General features: G+C 43.0%; 1 protein-coding gene across 6 annotated transcripts in view; it reads left to right on the top strand.

Annotated features, from left to right (window-relative positions):
* The window catches only part of MAP3K5 (mitogen-activated protein kinase kinase kinase 5), a 329,350-nt gene that overhangs the window by 157,397 nt on the left and 146,601 nt on the right, over positions 1-25,352 (top strand). For 5 of the 6 annotated variants that reach the window (XM_056566626.1, XM_056566625.1, XM_056566627.1 and 2 more), the window contains one exon: positions 24,262-24,401. In XM_056566626.1, coding sequence (XP_056422601.1) covers positions 24,279-24,401 — 123 coding nt within the window. In that variant the 5' untranslated portion in view covers positions 24,262-24,278. Of the gene's footprint in view, positions 1-17,488; positions 17,529-24,261; positions 24,402-25,352 lie in introns of those variants that run through there. The other variant, XM_056566624.1, reaches the window with a different exon arrangement.

Here is a 25,352-nt window from a genome sequence, read left to right as displayed (position 1 = left end):
AGTGGTTGCCACAGTAAAGATCTATTCACTTTCAATTCCCCCCCCCCCCACTGTCGATTCCCTACCTGAGCAAAGATCCAGCAGGCTCCAGCGAAGATCCCAGGTCCCCAGGCATGTTCTCCTGCAGGTACGGCCTCCATCTTCTTCCCAGAGCCCCTCGACATCCAGGGGTGGGCAATACGGGGGGTTGCCATGGCAACCCCCTGTCCTACACTGCCATTGGTCAGAACTCTGTTCTGAGTAATGGCAGGGGATAGGAGGAGATCGCAGCTTTGCCACCTCACTCCTATCCTTTAGGCTGATCGGGGCTGTTGCTGACAGCTCTGATCAGCCCTATTTTCCGGGTGATCGGGTCACCAGAGACCCGATCAGCCCGGAATTGGAGAAAATCGCATTTCTGTTCTGAGTAATGGCAGGGGATAGGAGGAGATCGCAGCTTTGCCACCTCACTCCTATCCTTTAGGCTGATCGGGACTGTTGCTGACAGCTCTGATCAGCCCTATTTTCCGGGTGACCCGATCAGCCCGGAATTGGAGAAAATCGCATTTCTGAATTGACATGCGATTTTCTCTGATCGCCGACATGGGGGGGGGGGGGGGGGGTCTGGGTGCCTGCTGAATGATTTCAGCAGGCATCCGTCACCGGCTAGCGGTGGGGACCGGATTTCCCACGGGCGTATGTATACGCCCTCTGTCCTTAAGGACTCGGAATGCAGAGCGTATCCATACGCCCTGTGTCCTGAAGAGGTTAAAGGGATTCTCCGGTGAAAAAAAACTTTTTTTTTTCAAATCAACTGGTTGCAGAGAGTTAAACACATTTGTAAATTACTTCTATTAACAAATGTTAATCCTTCCAGTACTCATCAGCTGCTGTATGTTTCAAAAGAAGTTGACTTGTTTTTCAGTTTGACTCTCTCTGCTGTCATCTCTGTCCATGTCAAGAATTGTCCAGAGCAGGAGGGGTTTGGTATTGAGATTTGCTCCTACACTGGACCGTTTCGGACATGGACAGAGGTGTCAGCAGAGAACACTGTAGTCAGACTAAAAACAACTCAACTTCCTCTTTTGTATACAGCAGCTAATAAGTACTGGAAGATTAAGAAGTTTTAATAAAAGTAATTTACAAATCTGTTTAACTTTCTGGAACCAGTTGTTTTGAAAAAAAAATTCTACCGGAGTACCCCTTTAAAGTAATGATTGACAGAGGTGTGTGTCTATCTAGTAAAGAGAGAGATATAGATTACTAAAAAGATTTACAGAATATTGTTTGAGGCGTAGGAGCTAGGTGTGGTATAAGTCCCCTTAAGCCTCCCTGTTCATTTTAATACAGTGTTTAGTGGAGAAAAGGTCTCACTGAAAAGACAGGTTGCTAGTCATTATATCCCATAGCAGACTCAGATACACAAATCTGGACTGACACATTGCTTTACAGATAAGGGAAAAAAGATAAAAAAAAGGTTTGCTTTACCTGTTACATATTGAATTTAGGGGTTATCCTTGGAGTCCACACTTGTTAATATGCTATGTTAGGGCTGGTTCACATCAAGTTTTCCGCAACCACTGTTTTAGGTACGGGTGTAAAAGCGCATAAGGGGGAAAAATGAGCCGACCGAACTCCGGCCGGCTCATTTCACTCCGGCCGGCTCATTGAAATGAATTACATACGGGACCGCATACAGCTCAATACGGGAGCGCTAGTTTTTAGCTCTCCCCTGCCGTATGCGGTCCCGTATTGCGGAAAACGTGATGTGAACCAGCCTTCCGTTTGTATGTGCCCTCAGTTTTTTAACAAACAATGCCTCTCTTTCTAATGGAGTCCAACTATACCTTTATCTATGTATTACATAAACAGCCATTCATTTGAAAGGCCACATTTAAGGTTGCATTCACACTGGGGACCCTGTCACAGCTTTCATTTAAATAACCAGACAAAAGACGTAGCAACCATATACATACATATATATATATTTTTTTTTGGTTAAAGGGGCACTCCGGTGAAAACCTTTTTTTCTTTTAAATCAACTGGTGGCAGAAAGTTAAACATATTTGTAAATTACTTCTATTAAAATTTTTTTATCCTTCCAGTACTTATTAGCTGCTGAATGCTACAGAGGAAATTCCTTTCTTTTTGGAACACTGATGACATCACGAGCACAGTGCTCTCTGCTGACATCTCTGTCCATTTTAGCATCCATGCATAGCAGATGCATAGCATATGTATGCTAAGGGCAGCATGGTGGCTCAGTGGTTAGCACTGCTGCCTTGCAGTGCTGGGGACTTGGGTTCAAATACCACTAAGGACAACAATAAATAAAGCGTTATTATTATTATTATTATAACGTCAGCAGAGAGAACTGTGCTCGTGATGTCATCAGAGAGCATTCCCAAAAGAAAAAATTCCTCTGTAGTATTCAGCAGCTAATAAGTACAGGAAGAATTAAGATTTTTTAATAGAAGTAATTTACAAATATGTTTAACTTTCTGCCACCAGTTGATTTAAAAGAAAAAAGGTTTTCACCGGAGTACCCCTTTAAGTAAACTCCGGTAAAATGAGGGTAACGGGATGGAAACCAGACAGACCACAGTAAAGTCAATGGGGTGTATTGTGCTCCATAAGTGACCCATTCACACTAATGTTAAGTTCACACCGCGGAATTCGGCTTGCTGAGTTCCGCTCGTGGAATTCCGCGGGAATTCCGTTGTGTGAACGCACCCTTAGATGACTTGAAGATGCTATTTAGCGCTCTCTATGACCTTTTCAGAGGTCATGCTGTTAGGGAGGAGGGATGCTAATCTCTGCTGTAAATGGAGGTGTATCTCTCTACTGGTTCACCTTTTACTGTTCCCCTTGTTTGCTAAGAATAAACTGGCAGATATCATGGTTATTTTAAAATATAGACAGTAAAATGGAAAATTAAAAAAAAAAATAAACTAAAAATTTTTCATATATGGTTAACGTAAAAACATGGATATTTTTTTTTTATAAAACCTTTCCTTTTTAAAGCTGCAAAGAGCATTTTTTTTTTTTTAACTGAAAATATACACACTTTTTAACCAATGTACCGTATATTACAAATATAATGTAATGGTATTATCTACATTATATAAAGTTTTTGCTAATGACAGGCACACTTTAATGACGACAAAGTAGCTTTGTTAACCGTGGAGCTCTGATCAGAGGATATGGTAAATTACATCTTGACACAGCTGTAGCATCCACAATTTCTAAATGTACTCTTTATTCTAGCTGTTAAAAGGACCAGCCACTTTATACTAAAACTATTTACTGCACTGTATGAGTAAGCTTATGTCACCTATGCAACTTATGTTCTCGCACTGTTCTCCCTTGCTGTGACTCTTTTATGTCCATAATAATAGACAGGATTTCTGTTTTCAGTGCCTGGAAGGACCGCACAGCAAGGGTGCTTGGCTTCTTATAGAAGTTCTACAGAGCATATAAGGAGCACATATATTACCACAATTATTGATCGAACAAGCTGGAAACATTGTTAGTTGGCCACACACCTCTCTCTGTAAATAAGGGATGTGCAGCTCACAATGTAAGTGTTGGTTGACATAAACAATACAGCAATTGTTCATGCAGTCTTCTGCCTAGTAAAAAGGACCTTTAATGACTAACCTCTTGGGGACGCAGGGCGTATAGGTACACCCTGCAGCCTCAATCGCTAAGGACGTGGGGCGTACCTTTATGCCCGTGGGTATTCTGGTCCCCAAACCATTCAGCAGGCATCCCGTGCCAACGCCTGGAGGGTTCCTAAGACAACCCAACCCCCCCCCCCCCCCTTCCCATGTTGGCGATCGACGCAAACCGCCGGGCAATTCAGACCAGCGATCTGCGGCGATTCCAGGTCATACGGGTCGCTGGTGACCGGAAAAATGAGGATCGGGGCTGTCAAAGACAGCCGCGATCCCCCTGAAGGAATAGGAGTGAGTTGGCAGGAGTGCCAACCCTCCAATCCCTGCTATTGGTCGGTCAGAAGCAACCGACCAATAGCAGATCGGGGAAGGGGGGGGGGAATTAGAGTTCGGTTCCCACGCTCTGCCCACCCACGGTAGTCCGGGCAGAGCTGGGGAACTGTGCTGGTAGCGACGGCGGAGGGCGGCGATCCTTCTCTGGGTGCGGCGGTGGCGATTCTGCAACTGACGGAAGCCAGGTGAGTTGTTGCCTAGCAACATCTGGAGGGTCACAGTTTACAGTGGTTTCTAATCTGTAGCCCTCCAAATCTTGCAAAACTACAACTCCCAGCATGCATGAACAGCAAATGTCTTTCTCGCATGCTGGAAGTTATAGTTGCGTGCCTCCAGCTGTTGCACAACTACAACTCCCAGCATGCCCTTCAGCGATCAGTACATGCTGGGAGTTGTAGTTTTGCAACAGCTTGAGGCACACTGGTTGGAAAATACGGAGTTAGGTAACAGAAACTTACTCAAGGTTTTCCAACCAGTGTGCCTCCAGCTGTTGCAAAAGTACAACTCCCAGCATGCATTGTCTGTCAGTGCATGCTGGGAGATATAGTTTTGCAACAGCTGGAGGTTTGCCCCCCCCCCCATGTGAATGTTCAGGGTACATTTACACGGGCGGGGTTTATAGTGAGTTTCCTGCTTCAAGTTTGAACTACGGTAAATTTTCTGCCGTAGCTCAAGCTCCAAGTGGGAAACTCACTGTAAACCCCCGCCTGTGTGAATGTACCCTAAAAACACTACACTAACTCAAAATAAAGGGTAAAACACTACATATACAGACCCTTACACTGTCCCCCTCTTCCTCCCCCAATAAAAATGAAAAAACATCTCATGGCATTGTTTCCAAGACGGAGCCTCCAGCTGTTGCAAAACAACCTCCAGCATTTCTGGACAGCCACTGACTGCCCAGGCATGCTGGGAGTTTAGCAACAACTGGAGGCACTCTGTTTGGGTATAACTGGCGTACAATATTTTTGGTAGCGGAGGCAATTGTAATGCTTGCATCAGAGTCCACCCCTATGCAAATCCATAATCTAGGCCTCAAAGGCGCTTGGCGCTCTCTCACTTCAGAGCCCTGTCATGTATTTTTTTTTTTTTTTTTTGCTGTTCTGGTACCATAGGGGCTTCCTAAATGCGACATGCCCCCCTAAAAAAACTAATTTGCTTTCCAAAAGCCAAATGTGACTCCTTCTTCTCTTCCAAGCATTGTAGTGCACCAGAAGAGCACTTTATGTCCACACATGGGGTGGGTATTTCCATACTCAGAAGAAAATGGGGTTACAAATTTTGGGGGGCATTTCTCCTATTGCCCCTTGTAAAAATGCATTTTAGTGAAGAATTTTTTTTTTTATTTGCACATTCTACTTTAACGAAAAGTCGTTAAACACCTGTGGGATGTTAAGGCTCACTGTACCCCTTGTTACATTCCTTGAGGGTTGTAGTTTCCAAAATAGTGCCACGTGTGCGCAGAACACTTTACATCCACATACAAGGTATTTCCTTACTCGAGAGAATTTCTCTCCTTTTACCCCTTGTAAAAAATTTAAAAATGGCTCTACAAGAAAATGCGAATATAAAAAATGTTCTCCTTCACTTTGCTGCTATTCCCTTGAAACACCTAATGGGCTAACAAACTTTCTTAATATCATTTTGAATACTTTGAGGGGTGCAGTTTTTATAATAGGGTCATTTATCATGTATCATTTTCACATTTTTCATAATTTAAAAAAAAAAAAAATTTCACTAAGAAATTATGTATCGCCGAAAATTTACCACTAACACAAAGTAGAATATGTCACGAAAAAAAAACGATCTCTGAATCAGAGTGAAAAGTAAAAGCAAGAGTTATCAATGCATAAAATGACAGTGGTCAGAATTGCAAAAAAGGTCATTAAGTGGGCACTCTTATTAAAACAAATTTTTGCTATTAGGCTAAGTTTCCACTTGTTTTTTTTTCTGGCAGTTTTTGGAAAACTGCAGTTTTTGAGCCAAAGTCAGAAGTGGATCCATAAGGGAGGAGAATGGTAAGTCCTTCCTTTATATGTCCTATTCCTTTTGAATACATTTCTGGCTTTGGCTCAAAAACGGCAGTGGCAAAAAAAACTGCCAGAAAAAAAAAAGTGGAAACTTAGCCTTACACTCCTTATGGTAAATAGAAAAATAGAAAATCTTTCTAATATACTTTGTTATAAAAAAATGAAGTTTTCTATGTTTTATTTTTGTTTAAAAAAACTGCCACTAGGTGTCTCCCTACTTGTCCAGAGCACATTCTCTTAAATCCCCCCCATCTTTTGCACAGACTTTGGACTCCTGCTGGCCTGGCAGAAGTCCAAACACAGGAAATGCAGTCTGGAGTGCAGATGGGGTGTATCCAGCCTTATCCAATCATACCTCCTCTTACACTTAACTGCCGTTTGCTGTTGGTTGTAGAGTAAGGGAGGAAGTTCTCCCCTGTATGGGTTCAGATGATGTCACACCTGCTGGGTAACGCCCCTTCCAAGTCTGTGAACCTGAGGCTGAGCAGAAAATACAGAGCAATATCAAGGTAGAAAACAAAATAAAAAATAATAAAAATAAAGCAGGGGGTGGTTTATCATGATGGGGGCAGTGAACTGGGAGGATTATAACATTTATCAAGATCATGAGAGGTACTCTTTAAGGTGAAATTGGGCTGAGTCCCTAAGGGGTTAAAGGAGTACTCCGGTGAAAATATATTAATCTCCTTTCCACAGGATAGGGGATAAGTAGTTTGACCGCTGAAATCAAACCCCCAACACCACCCGCTCTGAAAGGAAGTAAAATAACTCTTCAGGTTCTTCATGCTCTGTATCAGTGAGAGACACAGCAGTCAGTTCAATTGCAACTCCAGTGGCATATAGGAAATTCTTTTGCAGGCCCATATTTATGGTCAGTAGAGACTTTTTACTGTTAATTAAAATGTTATTTTTGTTGTGCTTTACAAAACATAATGTGGTGCATTCAAATAAAAGAAGCGTTTACAAGGTACGTTATGTAGGGCAGAAGGGAAGAGGGTGGTATTCATTAATATTTAATAATCGCTTGGTTATAATATTTACACTGAATTTATATTAACCTCTTAGTGCGGTGGGAAGGGGGGGGTTTCCTGGGTCATGAGGGCTTTTTGTCTGTTTTCTATCTTTCCTAATAAAGAGCATCTGTCAACTAAACTGACGCATGTAAACTAGTGCCATTAGCAGATACTCCTTACTGTGCTATTTCCTTACATTCTTTTGATTTGTATTTCTGTTAGCAAAAACAAGGTAAAATAGCACTTTACGATTTCATAGCCAGTGTCCTGGAGGTGGGGCTAGCGTCTCTGATGCTGTGCCAAGCTGACGCTCCTCTCTCTCAAACTCTGCTTTTGATTGACACACAGGGCTACTTGGCCGACAGAAGCCCTATGTGTGCAGTCTGCTTGTGCTGAGTAGCCCTGTAATGTCAGCCAGAAGTCAGTAAGGAAATAGCACAGTAAGGCTATGTTCACGTCGGAATGTCCACACGAAAAATCTCTGTGCGGACATTCCAGAGACTGCGGGCACAGGCATTAATATGCTGGCACTAGGACCACACAGGAATGCGCCGTCTCATAGATGGCTATGCATTCTGTGTAGAGTCTTCAGAAATAGTGAACAGGTTTATTCTTTCTGCGGAAAAGGAATTTGTAATTTCTGTGCCGGAAACATCTGGCACGGAAATTCTGCCCTGTGCACAGTGCAGCAGATTCCAGTTGAATTCAATGGGACTCTGCTGTAGCTGAATTTCTGTGCGGAATTCCGCACAGAAATTCTGAGGTGTAAACATAGCCTTAAGAGTATGTGCTTATCGGGGCTAGTTTACAATAGTCAGTTTAGGTGACGGATTGTTGTTGGAAGTCTCCTTTATACATTAGAGAAAATTCAAAAGTCAAGAAAGAAGGTTAGGGCATGTTTAATTTCAAATGCTCAGTGTTTTTGTTTTCTTTTTATAATCTCTAGGAAATAAACCACTGCCATAGCTGTCTGACAGTAGTGTACCCTGCTCTCCTGTGAGACCACTTAAGTACTAGGGGTGTGAATCGCCAAGAATTTGGCAATACGATTCGAATCGCGATACAAGTGTGGCGATTCGATATATCCCGATTTATCGCGATACCGTCTAGGTGACGATACATCGCAATATATCCCGATACATCACCCACCTGGGAGCATTCATAGATTCCAATAGACGTCGCTGTCAGCTTTGACAGCGGCGATCTAGTAGTCAAACGCGCACTTTTCTCATTTTTATCCCGTCCGGGCTGCAAAATAAAAGAAAACACACTTTATCTTACCTGCCAACGAGCCCCCGGAGCTCCAGTACAGGTGTTCGGTCCCCGGGCTGTTTTCTTCTTACTTCCTGTTAGCCCGGCACGTCATACAGAGCTTCAGCCTATCACCAGCAGAGGCGGGACATCGCTGCGGCCGGTGATAGGCTGAAGCTCCGTGTGACGTGCCGGGCTAACAGGAAGTAAGAAGAATGCAGCCCGGGGACCCAATACGTGTACCGGAGCTACGGGGGCTTGTTTGCAGGTAAGAGAAAGTGTGTTTTCTTTTATTTTGCAGCCCGGACGGGATAAAATGAGAAAAGTGCGCGCCGGACTACTCCTTTAATAGCCAGCCGTGGCGATCGCCACATGCTGGCTATTAGCGGCGGCCCCCGGCTACTGAAATCAGCCAGGGGCTGCAGAGTATGGAGCGGGCACGAGTCGGAGCCCGCTCCGTACACCCAGAGCGCCGCCGCTTGAGATCCGGCCTGCCCGGCTCCACAAATGTGGAACTTGTGTCTCCTGATGCCCGGGACATGCTGTTGTGGGGGTCAGGAGATACAAATTCCACATCCCTAAAAGAATCGATTCAAAAATATTTTGAATCGATTCAGTATCGCCAAGTGAAAAAATCGCGATAATCGCACGAATCTATTTTTTCTTGCATCCCTACTAAGTACATGTGTATGGGGGATGTGGAAAGATAAGCTGTCTTATGTGTATAAACCTCCTTTCACTGACACCAAGGCTTCACTGCTTTGAGTAATCTTTCTTTACATATTTTCTAATATGTTATTATTCATAAGCATTGGATTAAAAATAAAAGTTTGACATACAAACAACTAGACGACTTTGCTAAATAAACATCACAGAAAAGGAAATCACCTGTGCGTTCTCATAACCGTGCAAAATACAGTCACAATAATTATGGTGATTAGAAAATGAATACAAATGAAGGATAATACAGCAACCACTTTTGTCAGTGAGAGAGTTAAATATCTGGCATTAAGTTCGTCTGGTCTAGACAGGCTATATGTGAGTATCAAATACAACAGACGTCACTCCTGAGCTGTCAGCTCGCAGCTTCTCACTCCCATCTCTTTAGCTGCTGGTGTCGTGACTGTTTTGCTTGACATATACAGTGACATAAGAGTCCCCGTAGGGAGCCATCCTGTGGTCAACATGAATTCAACTTTGTTTACTAGCAGAGAACTTGTAGTGCCAAGGAAAGATAAGCGTGATTCTCACGAACTGGGCAAAGGGAACCAAACCTGTAACACTTATATAAATAAAAGGGGTTCTCTTGTTGTTTTGAACATATGTAACTTGGGGTTTCTTTCTGCTATGTTTTTCTTTACACTGTTTATTACATCCGTCAGACATCTAGTTTTCCAAATGGCTGAGTCATAGTCAAAGATCAGCCACATGCTCTGGTGACAAAACTGCTTTATCATTGCTGTAGAAAACCTATACGCAAGGTAATTTTTCTATGAAGCCAACTTTAAAGAGGGAATTATTAGCTAAAATGCAGCGCTCAAACGCAACTTTCAATTGCCCTGTCTACATATGACCTCACTTTGTCACTTTGTGAATTTCATGCAGTCATGTATTTACCTTGTCATCTATTTAGCCAGACCGTTCATTAGCCTGGTCACTTTCTTCTGGAGAGTGGTTGTGCACTTCAAACAAAAACTGTCATTTATAATAGTTTTATTCCTTTCTACGTTATTCCTGTTCCTGGCTTTAGACCTTACAGTAAAGAGAATGTATAATCAAAAATGACCTATTTTTATTATATATATATATATATATATATATATATATATATATATATATATATATATATATATATTATATTTGCAGGGTGCAGGCACATATCCGATTAATAACTCTGGTGTACTTTTTACCTGTCGTACTAGTAGTAGAAATAGAATAGTAGTACATTTTTGTTGATACTTGCAGCCTTTATTAGTTAAAAAATCCCAAATTTCCATAGAAAAAAATAAATAAAATAACAATGTTTTCAAAATGTAAAACTCTCTGCTTTCTAAAGACCTTGGAATGTTTTGCCAAGATGTACTACATAAGTTATTAATTCTGACAGTGCCCATTTAATAAAGGGTATGTGGCTGCATGTTCAGGAGCTCCTGCTGTCTGATTGTGGCCATGACCCTTCATTTAATATGCATGCCCCCACATCAGTCAATGCACTGAACTTAGCACACAGTTTAACTATGTCCCTTTCTCTGCCTGAGTACTGTCATAGGGGGAGATTGATCAAAACCAATCAGATTGCTTCTTTCATTTTTGACATGCCTCTTCAAAAATGAAAGGAGCTATCTGGTTGCAACTGCACCACTCTTCCTCTAAACAGATTTTGATAAATCTCCCCATTGTATCTCCGGAATGGGGTGACAATCAACATACTATAAACAGTTATGAGTTATGTGATCATTCGCCCACCCAAACTGCCACTCCCCAAACTCTCACAGCTATTTATAGGTATAACTAAGTATTTTTATTTATTTTTTTTTTTCTCTACGCGTGTCCCCTTTATCTTTTTAAAGTGTACCTGTCGTTAGCAAAAACTTTTTATATAATGTAGATAATACCATTATGTATATTTGTAATAATACACTGATTGAAAAAATGTGTGTATTTTTGGGTGAAAAAATGCTGTTACTACAGCAATTGCATGTGTGTCTCTATGAGGAGTCCAAATACAGGAAGTAAAGGCAGGACAAGAAGGGCTCTGTGCAGGCACCTGGCTAGTCAGTCATGTTGCTGTGTGAGCCGGGAGTGTGTCACAGAGCCTCGGCGCACAGTGCCCCGCTTGTCCTCGGCGCACAGTGCCCCGCTTGTCCTCGGCGCACAGTGCCCCGCTTGTCCTCGGCGCACAGTGCCCCGCTTGTCCTCGGCGCACAGTGCCCCGCTTGTCCTCGGCGCACAGTGCCCCGCTTGTCCTCGGCGCACAGTGCCCCGCTTGTCCTCGGCGCACAGTGCCCCGCTTGTCCTCGGCGCACAGTGCCCCGCTTGTCCTCGGCGCACAGTGCCCCGCTTGTCCTCGGCGCACAGTGCCCCGCTTGTCCTCGGCGCACAGTGCCCCGCTTGTCCTCGGCGCACAGTGCCCCGCTTGTCCTCGGCGCACAGTGCCCCGCTTGTCCTCGGCGCACAGTGCCCCGCTTGTCCTCGGCGCACAGTGCCCCGCTTGTCCTCGGCGCACAGTGCCCCGCTTGTCCTCGGCGCACAGTGCCCCGCTTGTCCTCGACGCACAGTGCCCCGCTTGTCCTCGACGCACAGTGCCCCGCTTGTCCTCGACGCACAGTGCCCCGCTTGTCCACTTTAACTTTGTACACATTAATTAAATGAATTAATGTTTGAGTAGAGATGTCTCAGTATTGGCGCTTATACTGGACATTTGTGTCCTTGTACAAATGTCCCAGATATCTATCCCAATACCTGCAGTCCATTAAAAAAAAAAAAAAAAACACCCAAAAAATAACCTACATTGTGTATCAGGAAGAGAGTAATTCCAGACACTGTACATATGATAAAGGTGGTAAAAATTACAGAACACATCACAAGAAACAAGTACAATAAACATGAACTAAATAAATTACAGACTGATACAGAGGGACAGAGATTCCTTTCTGTGATGGTTTACAATCTACAAGTGAAGGAGACATTAGATTTTATATTATATCCTTAGATTTCTCTAAATTACGTGTTAACATAAAAAAATCTTTTGTATTTCCTTTTGGTATAGTGAGTGTAGGAAGTGTTGAATACGTTATGAGCACACAGATGGGGTGAGTGTGCAGGTTTAAGGTCAGCTCTTAGTTAATTTTCTGAACTACTTGTTTGCTTTGCTAATTAATTTCCCGCCATCTCTGGTGTCACTTCACATAACAGCAGGTTGTGCGCTCTTCTCTGCTTCCAGACAGTCTTATCTTAAATGTTTTTTTTTTTTTTTTTTTTTGACAAGCTAAGTCTTAGTAGTTCTGAAATAAACTTCAATAATTTGTCAGAGCAGTTGACCTCCGGAGCATTTTATTACTTTGCCTATGTTGAGTCATTTTTGTTTTTGCATGCTTAGGTTGTGTGCAGCCTATCTGTACAGTATTATTTACTGGTGAGTAGACTTAGAAGGAAGTGTGAAGATCAGTATAAAAGGGTTGGTTTATGCACAGTGACATTTGTGTAGTCCGCTTATTAACAAATAACTGTAGAGTTTCCAAGAGCCATGATTTTCACATTTCAAGTTTCTTATGCCCTGACTTTTTCTGTGCTAAGCATACGAACTAAGGAGGTATATGTGAAGAACTATCCGGAACTTCGAGGTGATCATTCAGTGACCTACATGAGTTTCCAGTTGTTGCCTCCATTGGGCATCTTTGACATTAGGTAGGGCTGAGGTAGAGTTTTCAAGCAGTTTTTCATTGATTCTCTGATACAATTTCCTAAACATCTGTGAGAAATGAGAGCTAAAACCTGATCTCTTGCAGTTATGTACAGTTATTATTCTGTGCCGGACATACCTTTCTTGTGTACTGCATGCAATGCTCTCTTCTCAGCTTGCTTCAGCATTTCCAATACACACTTTAGATATTTGGTAGGACTCGTGCTACTGGGTCACTTCTAAAGCTAAAAGGTGTAATTGTGGATGTCTGCCTTTTAAAAAAAAAAAAAATTTACAATTGTGTCTAGTTCTTTGAGTCTTGGGGGGAGGGAATTTATCATATCACGGCATAAGGACAAAAAAGTAAAGGCAATAAAGTGGCCATCACAAAGCACTGATCTCAAACTAGGAAGGCTTACAAACATGACTTCTAGCAAGGAGGCCTACAAACCTGTTACACCTGTTATGTCATGTTTGACCCAAGTTAGCAATTTCTACTAAATACTAACAACACTAATGTAAGCTTTTGAGCCACAGAGAGTCTAATAGAAGTTGAAATGAATCCTTGTCCCTTGTAGTATTCTGACATTTTGACGGATGAATAGCTGATCGCGGGGGTCCCACCGCTGGGGCTCCTTGCGATCTCCTGAACTGGACTCTATTCTGGTCAGTCAGGAGCGTGTGTTGTTTACCTCTAGACGGCACATGTTCCATTCATTATAATGGAGCATGGGCCGTCTAGAGGTATACGACACGTGCTCCTAAATAAGTGGGACAGAGTCCTGTTCAGGAAATCGTGGGGAGCCCTAGAGGTCGGACCCCCTGCGATCAGCTACTTATTCCCTATCATGTGGATATGGGATAAGTTAATCTGTCTGCAGTACCCCGTTAAAGGAAAACTGTCAGCTTTCTCCCCCCGCACTAACCAGCGGTACTGGCTGGTAGTGCGGGGGACGCTGATGCTTACCGTGCCCGGATCTGCCGCGCCATTCGGCTGTAATCTTCTATTTTCAGCATATGCTAATGAGGTGCTAACGGACATTCTGAGGTCACTCTGCCGTAGCACCGCACAGCTCATCAATATTCCTCCCCTCCCTCCCACCTCTCCCTCTTCTCCCCGCTCTGTAATGGAGAGAGGGGAGGAATATTTATGAGCTCGGCGGCGCTGCGGCCAGCGGCACTGATGTCAGAGTGCCAGTTAGCCCAGCCGGTGCCAGTTAGCACCTCAATAGCCATACCCAAAATAGAATATTAAGGCCAAACGGCATGGCAGATCCGGCCACTGTAGGCATCAAACTGATCAGCGTCCCCCGCACTACCAGCCAGTACCGCTGGTTAGTGAGGGGAGAGAAAGCTGACGGTTTTCCTTTTAAAGGGGTTATCCAGGAATAAACTTTTTTTTTTTATATATATCATCTGGCTCAAGAAAGTGAAACAGATTTGTAAATTACGTCTATTAAAAAATCTTAATCCTTTCAGTACTTATGAGCTTCTGAAGTTGAGTTGTTCTCTTCTGTCTAAGTGCTCTCTGATGACATGTGTCTCGGGAACCGCCCAGTTTAGAAGAGGTTTGCTATGGGGATTTGCTTCTTAACTGGGCGGTTCCCGAGACACGTGTCATCAGAGATCACTTAGACAGAAGAGAACAACTCAACTTCAGAAGCTCATAAGTACTGAAAGGATTATTTTTTTTTAATAGAAGTAATTTACAAATCTGTTTCACTTTCTGGAGCCAGTTGATATAAAAAAAATAGTTTTTTTTCCTGGAATACCCCTTTAATTCCACCTTTATTTTTAATTAAATGTAGACAGAAGTAGCTTTAAATGGTCAGAGATCAGAGCTCAGTACTAATAGTATATGTAATAAATATTGCATAGGGTGGGCAAAGGATACAGTCAGTATTCAGATAACAGCTGTAGAGCACTGTATGACATTAGACGTCAATTTGCCAATTACCGCTGTAAAGCACTGTAAGGGTTCAGTGGTAGCTAATGCCTGTGGAGTCATGCAAATTTTTTGTCCAAATACTGTATAACTGCCCTGTTTATATTAAACTATCATAGTAGGTCCACTTAATCCCAAACCAAATGTGTAAAATTGCCACGAGGCACTTTACTTAAAAATAATTTTATGCATTTTTTTAAAAACTTTTTTTGTAGCCAAAAGTCTGACCTTTCTAGGGCCTTAGATGTATACCGCCGATATGTTAATGCTTATGTCTACATGTACATATCTTTACAAAATCATCAAAAGTGAAGAGACCAAAAATAACAACAACGCAGATGAGAGAAAACATTAGAGTAACAAAGCTGACATATCTCCTGATTAGGCTTTAACCCCTTAAAGGACAACTGCAGCGGCATTACACTTATCCCCTATCCACAGGATAGGGGATAAGTGTTTGATCGCGGGGGGTCCGACCGCTGGGACCCCCCCCCCCCCTGATCTCCCTAACGGGGCGCTGCCATAAGCGCTCATGGTGAGCGCTAAGGCACGTAGCGTCGACCTAGAGGTCGATAGTGACGCCCCGTCTCCTCCCCGTCCCCATACAGTTCTATGGGGGATGCGGGGAGGCACGAATGATTCCTCCCCGCCTCTCCCATAGAGATATATGGAGGAGGTGTGCCGGCCGCAACGTCATGCTGCGGCTGGCACGCCCCCTGCACGGGAGAGCCGCGGCCCCGTACAGGAGATCACGGGGTCCCAGCATTCGGACCCTCCGCGATCAAACACTTATCCCCTAACGCTGCAGATGTCCTTTAGGATGTAAATTTACATCCGTTGTCCTTAATGTTCTGGGAATTTGCGCACCAGGGCATACATTTACGTCCTGTACATGACACTAGCACCGGAGCGGTTCTTGCATCATGCACGGCAGGTCTTGGCTGCTATCAGTAGTCTCAGGGGCCTGACGAAGCACCTAAAGGTGTGATACGGCTGTGGCCCGACACCTGATTCCCCCATTTCCATCTGCCGCCTCCCTGCTTTCTCACCGAATGGATGTGAAGTAATACAGTGACCCCCCGACTTATGATGGCCCCGACATATGATCATTTCAACATATGATGGCCTCTCAGAGCCCATCGTATGTTGAAGGCAGCCTCGACATATGATGCTGCTGTGTGTCGGGGCCATCGTACAAACAGCTATCTGACATCGCTGACAACTTCAGCAAATGACAGATAGTTGTTTAATGCTCCCCGTGTGCCCCGTTCTGCCTCCTGTTACTCACATGCTGTCCTGCTAACTCATACAGGCTTCCACTGTGAGCTCCGTGTAAGCCCCCCCCCCCCCCCCCCCAGTGCAGCCATAGCCAATAGCCCTCCCCTTCCTTTCCTATAGAGCTGTAGTCGGCAGGATGGTAATGGAGGACATTCTGTCTCCCCTGAAGGTATTTAAAGAACTGTACAGTACTGTATGCGAAGTCACACATCACATACAATACATATACACACTATACACCCCATACATCAATGTTTCCCTATCAGTGTGCCTCCAGCTGTTGCAAAACTATAACTCCCAGCATGCCCAGACAGTCAATGGCTGTACATGCATGCTGGGAGTTGTAGTTGTGCAACAGCTGGAGGCACCCTGGTTTGTTAAACACTCCCCATACACTCCAGATACAATGGTCATCCCAGAACCAATTAGCAGTTTCCCATAGAGATATGTATTCAACATACAATGGTTCCGAGGCCCCAGAACCAATTACCATTTTTACATAGACATATGTACTCGACATATGATGGTTTCAACATATGATGGTTCTCCTGGAACCAATTAATATCATATGTTGAGGGACCACTGTACATCCTGCTGCTATCTACCTACCGGGTGAGTTGCTCCGCACTCCTCTTCATGAGTTTGCATTGTTCATTTGCTTCTTCTATGCGTGTAGCACCACCAGCAGCATACACTCTTATTCCATGCACTGGCTATCACATTTGCAGGGAAAATTAGTGCTGAATACATTGTGGCAGTGCCGGATCCTGTCTTCTTTCTTGACCACATTTCTACAACTAATCTGCCCTGCATGAATATATCCTATCATGTGGTGATCTTTCATCCTGCTGTCACTTGCAGCTTCCGTCTCAGAAAAAAAAAACTTTACCTCTTGCTCCCAAATTTATACTAAGCCAAATATTGTGCACCTAGGGATTTTATTCTGATCATTTGTCATATCATACTATGTATTTCCCTGGCAGTGAAACAGTTAAAGGATTTGAAAAACCTTCATAGCCAATTTTTTTCCATTTAAAATGAAGATTGAAAGTGGAATTACAAATGGTATTAACAAATTCCCTTTCATCTGTCTATATCTCTTTGTAGACCTATGTGTCTCTATTGTAACAGACTACAAATACATTCTATGAAATATTATCCTGTGTCATACTCGGTTCCATCTGCCCCTTACTAATATACACTAATATATAGAGTATGAGCATCACGTGCAGAAATACACAACCTTGATACACCCCTTGGTATTAAAAGTGTATCAGTGGTTGTCTGATGATGGGTTTTGTCATGCATAATGCACTTTGGCATGAAAATAACTAGGATCTGCTGCTGCCCGCAACCTTTAGTGATGTTTAGGCCACTCAGGCTGCTCACAATAGTATGAGCAACATGTGGCTTGGTGGTGTTCTGATGAAAATGGATTATCAGTCAGAGCAGAGGTTTGCACCCGGTTGTACACCACCTCTTCCGGTCATTCAGGTTCATTGTCGGTCGTTCAATCAATGGAGCAGTGCTGACGTTTTTGTCTACACATGTAGTGATCTGTCAGGATACTAAATAAGTCTCTCAGTTTAAGGATTATGAAGGGTATTTATGAAAAGGGGGGTAGGTGAATGTCTCTTTACTCAATTATTTCATGTAATGGAAACTGTGTACCTGTCTTAAATTTATCACATGGTGCAGGACATGTGATAAATCTACCCCAGATGCATTGATGCCATCTGTATCGGAAAAGCAGTGATTAAGTAGCACAGACGAGGGCGTGCAGATCAGCCATTACAAGTGTCTCATTGCTGCTGATGTCGTGATCTGTATTGATCAAGGCATCTGAAGGGTTAATGGCGGACATCAGCACAATCGCTGATGTTCGCCATTACCAGTGGGTCCCTTGGTGCTGATAGCAGCCAGGACCTGATGTTCATGAAGCGAGCACTACTTCAGTGATCGGATATTATACAGGACATAGGTGTGTATCTATAAGATACATACAGTCATGTTTGTAAATGTTGGCACGCCTGAAATTTTTCTAGAAAATGAAGTATTTCTGACAGAAAAGGATTGCAGTAACACGTTTTGCTATACACATGTTTATTCCCTTTGTGTGTATTATTGGCACCCTTAACGTAATATTTGGTTGCACACCCTTTGGAAAAAATAACTGAAATCAGTTGCTTCCTATAACCATCAATAAGCTTCTTACACCTCTCAGCCAGAATGTTGGACCACTCTTCCTTTACAAACTGCTCCAGGTTTCTCTTATTGGAAGGGCGCCTTTTCCCAACAGTAATTTTAAGATCTCTCCACAGGTGTCCAATGGGATTTATATCTGGACTCATTGCTGCCACTTCAGAACTCTCCAGCGCTTTGTTGCCATCCATTTCTGGGTGCTTTTTGATGTATGTTTGGGGTCATTGTGGGAGATTCAGCAAAACCTGTGCAGATTGCTTGTTTGTTTTTTCACAGGCCTTCCTAAAAATGAAAGAAGCAATCTGGTTGCTATGGGCAACTGGGCAAGTTTTCCTCTGCACAGGTTTTGATAAATCTCCCCCATTGTCCTGCTGGAAGATCCAACATCTCGGACGCAAACCCATCTTTCTGACACTGGGCTGTACAGTGCGACCCAAAATCCATTGGTAATCCTCAGATTTCATGATGACTTGCTCACATTCAAGGCACCCAGTGCCAGAGGCAGTAAAACAACCCCAAAACATCATTGAACCTCCAACATATTTCACTATAGGTACTGTGTTCTTTTCTTTGTAGGCCACATTCCGTTTTCGTTAAATGGGCACTGTCACCAACTTTATTTTTTGATATGTTGTAGTACTTATGTACTACAACATATCTCTAATATACTTTTATTATTTTATTTTTTTCATTAAAAAGGTTTAATTTACATTTAAAAACCGGCCACTGAAAAAGGACTGATTTTGGAGTGGCAATCAGTCCTTTTTCAGTTAGGCTGCACTCGCTCCCTGCCTGTCAATCAGACAGGTGGGAGCGAGTGCATTGGCTCCCCGGCCACTGGCTGGGAGGCCCCCCCTCCCGCACATCGCCGCCGCCTCGTTGCCGCCGCTGTCCCTGCACGCCCGCTGCCGGACTCTTCAGTAACTGCAAGTGTAATGAGGGAACGGGGTATGCGGGGCGGGGGGTTGGGGGGGGGGGAGGAGTGAACGGGCTAGTGCCGTAGCGGGGGGGGGGGGGGGGCGGTAAACGGGCTAGCAAAAAAAAAAAAAATAGGATGGTGGGAGCTACCCTTTAAGGAGTAGAATGATGTGCTTTACCAAAAAGCTCTATCTGGGTCTCCTCTGTCCACAAGACGTTTTCTTTTTAAAACATGTGTTACTGCAATCCTTTTCTGTGAGAAATACTTCATTTTCTAGAAAAATATAAGGGGTGCCAACATTTATGGCCATGACTGTATATATCAATCATGATCACTGTGCTCTTGCCAAGTATCCGAAGTTGCCAGTTTTTTTTTGCCATTGTTTTTTAAAGTGGACCCTATTGTTCTTTGGCATTGAAAACGTACCCATCAGAGCCAACAAAAAATATATATTTTTTAATATATCAATCAGTACCTAATCCTGACCATGTACATTAAATTTTTGTGTAGCACCTTTATTTTTTATTTTTTTATTACACTTTTAAGGGAGGGGGCGTGGCCTCACTGTGCTTGTCTCCGCCTCTGCTCACATCTCCCCTAGCATTAGCAAAACTACAACTCCCAGCTTGTCCTCACTGACAGTAGCGGGACACAAGCTGACAGTGGGAGGATTTTTCCTCCAGCTGTGAGCCCTGCGCTCACAGCTGTCAATCAAGGAAGTGTGTCCATGACTTAGGTGATTATGCATGGACACAGCAGGACTAGTATGCTTCCAAGCAGGCAGGGGGGGCAGTTGTTTGACTGGATCTTTCAGTATGAAATACTGAAAATCTTCTAATGAAAGCAATTGCAAAACCTATTTGTTATGCATGCTTTACAACATATCAAAAGTTTTTGTATCTGACAGTGCCCATTTAAATAGATCACCCATAATCTAACATAACCAGGAAGAATGGTAAAATAGCAAGCTAAAATAGTGTTTTGTTCTGTCTGTGCTGGCTGTAAAATTTGCTAACAAGACGTTTTTTCTTATATCATTTCTGGCTTGGCAGGAAGTCCTATTCATAATCATACTGTTCTTTGATTCTGAATGTCACAGTTCAGCTTTTTCTGAATGCAGCTTTGTTTCTTTAGATGTTATTTCTTTATAACGTTAATTCTGTTTTTCAGAGGAAAATGACAGCTTTTATTAAAAAATTTGGTTATTTTAGTCACCTTATTACTGCCTTAACATATTGCCTAGACTGGGTCCTAAGGAGGGTCCTGTCCCTTGATGTAGATATTTTTATTCACGGACAGTAAGCAGATGTCTTGCAAATAGTGAAAAGTGTTGAATTTTTTTTAAATAAAATTGCTAAAGTTTTTATTATAACAGGAATTAACTAGGGCTGCATGATTTGGGGAAAAAAATGTGCGATTGCGGAGCTAAATATTGCGACATCGATCTGAGATTGCGATGTAATAAACAATTATGGTGAAAATCCCGCTATTTAATGTCCAATCCCTCTGTTTCATATAGCCAACCCCCCAAATTTCATGTTCATTGACTGAACATAAAATGGAGGGGATTGGATATGAAATTGGGAGAAATGAACTTAATTCCTCCTCCACATTTCATGTGCCTGGCCTGATATACTGTAGTCTGCATGCTCTCCTGATATACTGTTGTCTGCATGCTCTCCTTATATACTGTAGTCTGCATGCTCTCCTGATATACTGTAGTCTGCATGCTCTCCTGATATACTGTAGTCTGCGTGCTCTCCTGATATACTGTAGTCCGCATGCTCTCCTGATATACTGTAGTCTGCGTGCTCTCCTGATATACTGTAGTCTGCGTGCTCTCCTGATATACTGTAGTCTGCGTGCTCTCCTGATATACTGTAGTGTGCGTGCTCTCCTGATATACTGTAGTCTGCGTGCTCTCCTGATATACTGTAGTCTGCGTGCTCTCCTGATATACTGTAGTGTCCGCATGCTCTCCTGATATACTGTAGTGTCCGCATGCTCTCCTGATATACTGTAGTCCGCGTGCTCTCCTGATATACTGTAGTCCGCGTGCTCTCCTGATATACTCTAGTCTGCGTATCCTCCTGATATACTGTAGTCTGCGTGCTCTCCTGATATACTGTAGTCTGCGTATCCTCCTGATATACTGTAGTCTGCGTGCTCTCCTGATATACTCTAGTCTGCGTACCCTCCTGATATACTATAGTCTGCGTGCTCTCCTGATATACTGTAGTCTTCGTGCTCTCCTGATATTCTGTAGTCTGCGTGCTCTCCTGATATACTGTAGTCTGCGTGCTCTCCTGATATACTGTAGTCCGCATGCTCTCCTGATATACTGTAGTCTGCGTACCCTCCTCATATACTGTAGTGTGCATGCTCTCCTGATATACTGTAGTCTGCGTGCTCTCCTGATATACTGTAGTCCGCATGCTCTCCTGATATACTGTAGTCTGCGTATCCTCCTGATATACTGTAGTCTGCGTGCTCTCCTGATATACTCTAGTCTGCGTGCCCTCCTGATATACTGTAGTCTGCGTGCTCTCCTGATATACTCTAGTCTGCGTATCCTCCTGATATACTCTAGTCTGCGTATCCTCCTGATATACTGTAGTCTGCGTACCCTCCTGATATACTGTAGTCTGCGTACCCTCCTGATATACTGTAGTCTGCGTACCCTCCTGATATACTGTAGTCTGCGTGCTCTCCTGATATACTGTAGTCTGCGTGCTCTCCTGATATACTGTAGTCTGCGTGCTCTCCTGATATACTGTAGTCTGCGTGCTCTCCTGATATACTGTAGTCTGCGTGCTCTCCTGATATACTGTAGTGTGCGTGCTCTCCTGATATACTGTAGTCCGCATGCTCTCCTGATATACTCTAGTCTGCGTATCCTCCTGATATACTGTAGTCTGCGTGCTCTCCTGATATACTATAGTCTGCATGCTCTCCTGATATACTGTAGTCTGCGTGCTCTCCTCATATACTGTAGTCTGCATGCTATCCTGATATACTGTAGTCTGCATGCTATCCTGATATACTGTAGTCTGCATGCTCTCCTGATATACTGTAGTCTGCGTGCTCTCCTGATATACTGTAGTCTGCGTGCTCTCCTGATATACTGTAGTCTGCGTGCCCTCCTCATATACTGTAGTGTGCGTGCTCTCCTGATATACTGTAGTCTGCGTGCTCTCCTGATATACTGTAGTCTGCGTGCTCTCCTGATATACTGTAGTCTGCGTGCTCTCCTGATATACTGTAGTCTGCGTGCTCTCCTGATATACTGTAGTCTGCGTGCTCTCCTGATATACTGTAGTCTGCGTACCCTCCTGATATACTGTAGTCTGCGTACCCTCCTGATATACTGTAGTCTGCGTACCCTCCTGATATACTGTAGTCTGCGTACCCTCCTGATATACTGTAGTCTGCGTACCCTCCTGATATACTGTAGTGTGCATGCTCTCCTGATATACTGTAGTCTGCGTGCTCTCCTGATATACTGTAGTCTGCGTGCTCTCCTGATATACTGTAGTCCGCGTGCTCTCCTGATATACTCTAGTCTGCGTATCCTCCTGATATACTGTAGTCTGCGTGCTCTCCTGATATACTCTAGTCTGCGTACCCTCCTGATATACTGTAGTCTGCGTGCCCTCCTCATATACTGTAGTCCGTGTACGCCAGTGACCACGCGGTTTCGTTAATGTTATTTTAATAGTTCGGACAATTCCAAATACGTTTATTTTTGCAACATTATTTTATATAAAAATGGGGAAATAGAGGGGTGATTTAACCTTTTTTTATTTGGCATTTTAGACGCCACGAACAGCTTTGATCACCGCGTCTAAAGAGATAATGCCGGACATCACTCGCTACAGGGAATGAACTTACTGCCGGAGCCCGGCTCGGCTTCCTTGTCTGCTCCCCTATGGTCTGGCTGGCCCCTTCATTGTACGACCCACTTTTTTAATCGTACATTTTTGCAAAGGGCTGCATCATCATATCGCAGTCCCTAGATATTGTGATTTGATTGGGATTGCGATAGATCGTGCGGCCCTAGAATTAACCAACATTTCCCATCAGAGACAATATATGTGATGTACTGCTGCAATATATCATATAAAATGAAACCTCCTTGAGAAGACCACACAAAATTCTATTGAAATGCGGTCTTCTTACAGTGCGATCTTCTCAAAGAATGTGGCCGCTATGCATAATATATAGTGGACTGAAAATGTCACATGAAATCTGATGTGGATAAGGGGGTGATCTTTTTGAGAGGTCTCACATACTGTATGTCTGATCAGTGGGGGTCATACTACTGTTATCCCCAAGAAGCAGCACAAGTACAGCATCCATTTTAGATGTGAGGCATTGTTTCTATGGGAGAATACTTCTGGAATATAAAATGCATTGTTGCACATCATAGTTTTTCTTTACGGTTTTAAATATTTTTATATGGATTGCAAATACTGCTATGAACCCATATTGACATTTTCCACTAATACTTACAAGATAATAAGAGTTTTTTTGAGCTGTGTGGGTACATATTTCTTTCACTCATCAGTGGATATAGTGTGAATAATTAATACATTATATTTCATAAAAATAAACTATATACATGTATAGCCAGTGGACCTTTGTGTTCCACTGTGTTCTGTCTCTAACTCTGTCCTTCTTCCCATTATGGAAATAATACTAATAAGCCTGGGAAAACCAACTTTGTATGTTCTCCTTTTCATGTTTGTACTGTTTGTGAGATCTTGTTTCTCTTTAGCATTGCGGTATTAGAATGACAAGTCTCATGTATTCCCATAAATACATGATCCCCCCCAGGATTTGGGATTACTCCTCTGGCTGACTCCTCTGGCTGTCTAGTGTTTGTATTTCCTTGGTAATGCTTTTCATGTGACTTAATTCCTTAGACACTCAAGACTAGCAGTATTGCTTCATTTTTCTTTCTTAGTTTACTCAATGATGTTGCTTTATTATGACATGAAAAATGTAGAAGCCCTGTGCATGTTTGCATGTTCACCAGTAAGAAATACCTTTTTTTTTCTTTTTTTTTAAAGACAGTAGTGGAAGGGTGGTTTTTTTTTTTTGATTAAAAATGAATCTATTCTACAAACCACTTTCTGAAATGAAAAGAATAGGACACTCCTTTTGTTACTGATATTCACTACAACACTGTTCATGTAGTGTATAAACAATTGCCTTTCCTGTGTATTGCAGACATTGCGGTGGTAGAAATGACAGATGCTTTTCGCCAGCCTTCTCTGTTTTATCACCTTGGCGTTCGAGAAAGCTTTAGCATGGCCAATAATATCATCCTATATTGTGACACAAATTCTGAAACTCTACAGTCCCTTAAGGTAAGGAAAAGCAAAATAAATGTGACGCAGGGCTAGTAAATTATCATTGTTTGTTTTGTGAAGGTAAGACGATTGGACTTGTTTATCTTTTACTAGGAAATCTCTTTAAAAAAAATATATACTGTATTTATCGGCATATAACATGCACTTTTAAAACTTAAATTTAAGGCAAAAAGCCTGCCTGCGTGTTATATGGCGATAAATCTTCTGGTCACTGAATTAAAGCGGCCGCAGCAGTGGCTGCTTGTTAAGTATTAGCAGCACGGGCGCGGCCACTTTAAATCAGTGACCAGCGGCGTCTCCTCCCCGCTCTGCTTTTAATTTTTTTGATGAGACATGGGGGGTGGCGATGAGAGGGGTAAATGTGGCACAGGGACTGATAAAAGGGAAGGAATCATGTGGCACTGGAGGGGACGGGACCAAACTGAGGTGCAGAAGAAAACGAAGTTGGGGGGATGATGTGGCATTTAGTCCAAGTCATTTCTTTTACATTTTATTTTTTTTACTTAAATTTCCCTGTTAAAATGGGGGTGCGTGTTATACGCCAGTGGGTGTAATACGCCGATAAATATGGTATATACATTACATTTACCATCAAGTTAGCTGAAGTTTTGTAACTAAGCTTTACAAACTTAGATTTTCTCTTTGGCTGCAGAGGCCATATTTGCTAAAGTGACAACAGGAAGTGCAGTTGTATTGGTTGTCAATTTTTGTCACAATTATCTAGCAAGTTGTCACGCTCTGCTATCCAGATGGCAAAGTCTCCATCTTTTATTCCATTTGCCACAGCTAGAAATAGCTAGCCGCATCAATTTCCCGCCCTGGCCAGCGGTTCTCTGTGTTGCAGTATGACAAATTGGGCACTTTCTGGCCCTGACATGTCACACTGCAACTCAGAAAGACTAACGCATCAGGGCACTGGAGCAGGACATCGTCCTGGAGGTGGGTAAA

The sequence above is a fragment of the Hyla sarda genome, chromosome 3 (assembly GCF_029499605.1).
Source record: "Hyla sarda isolate aHylSar1 chromosome 3, aHylSar1.hap1, whole genome shotgun sequence".
Classification (NCBI taxonomy): domain Eukaryota; kingdom Metazoa; phylum Chordata; class Amphibia; order Anura; family Hylidae; genus Hyla; species Hyla sarda.
The sequence above is the reverse complement of the archived record's forward strand: the minus strand, read 5'-3'. Positions and strand labels throughout refer to the sequence as shown.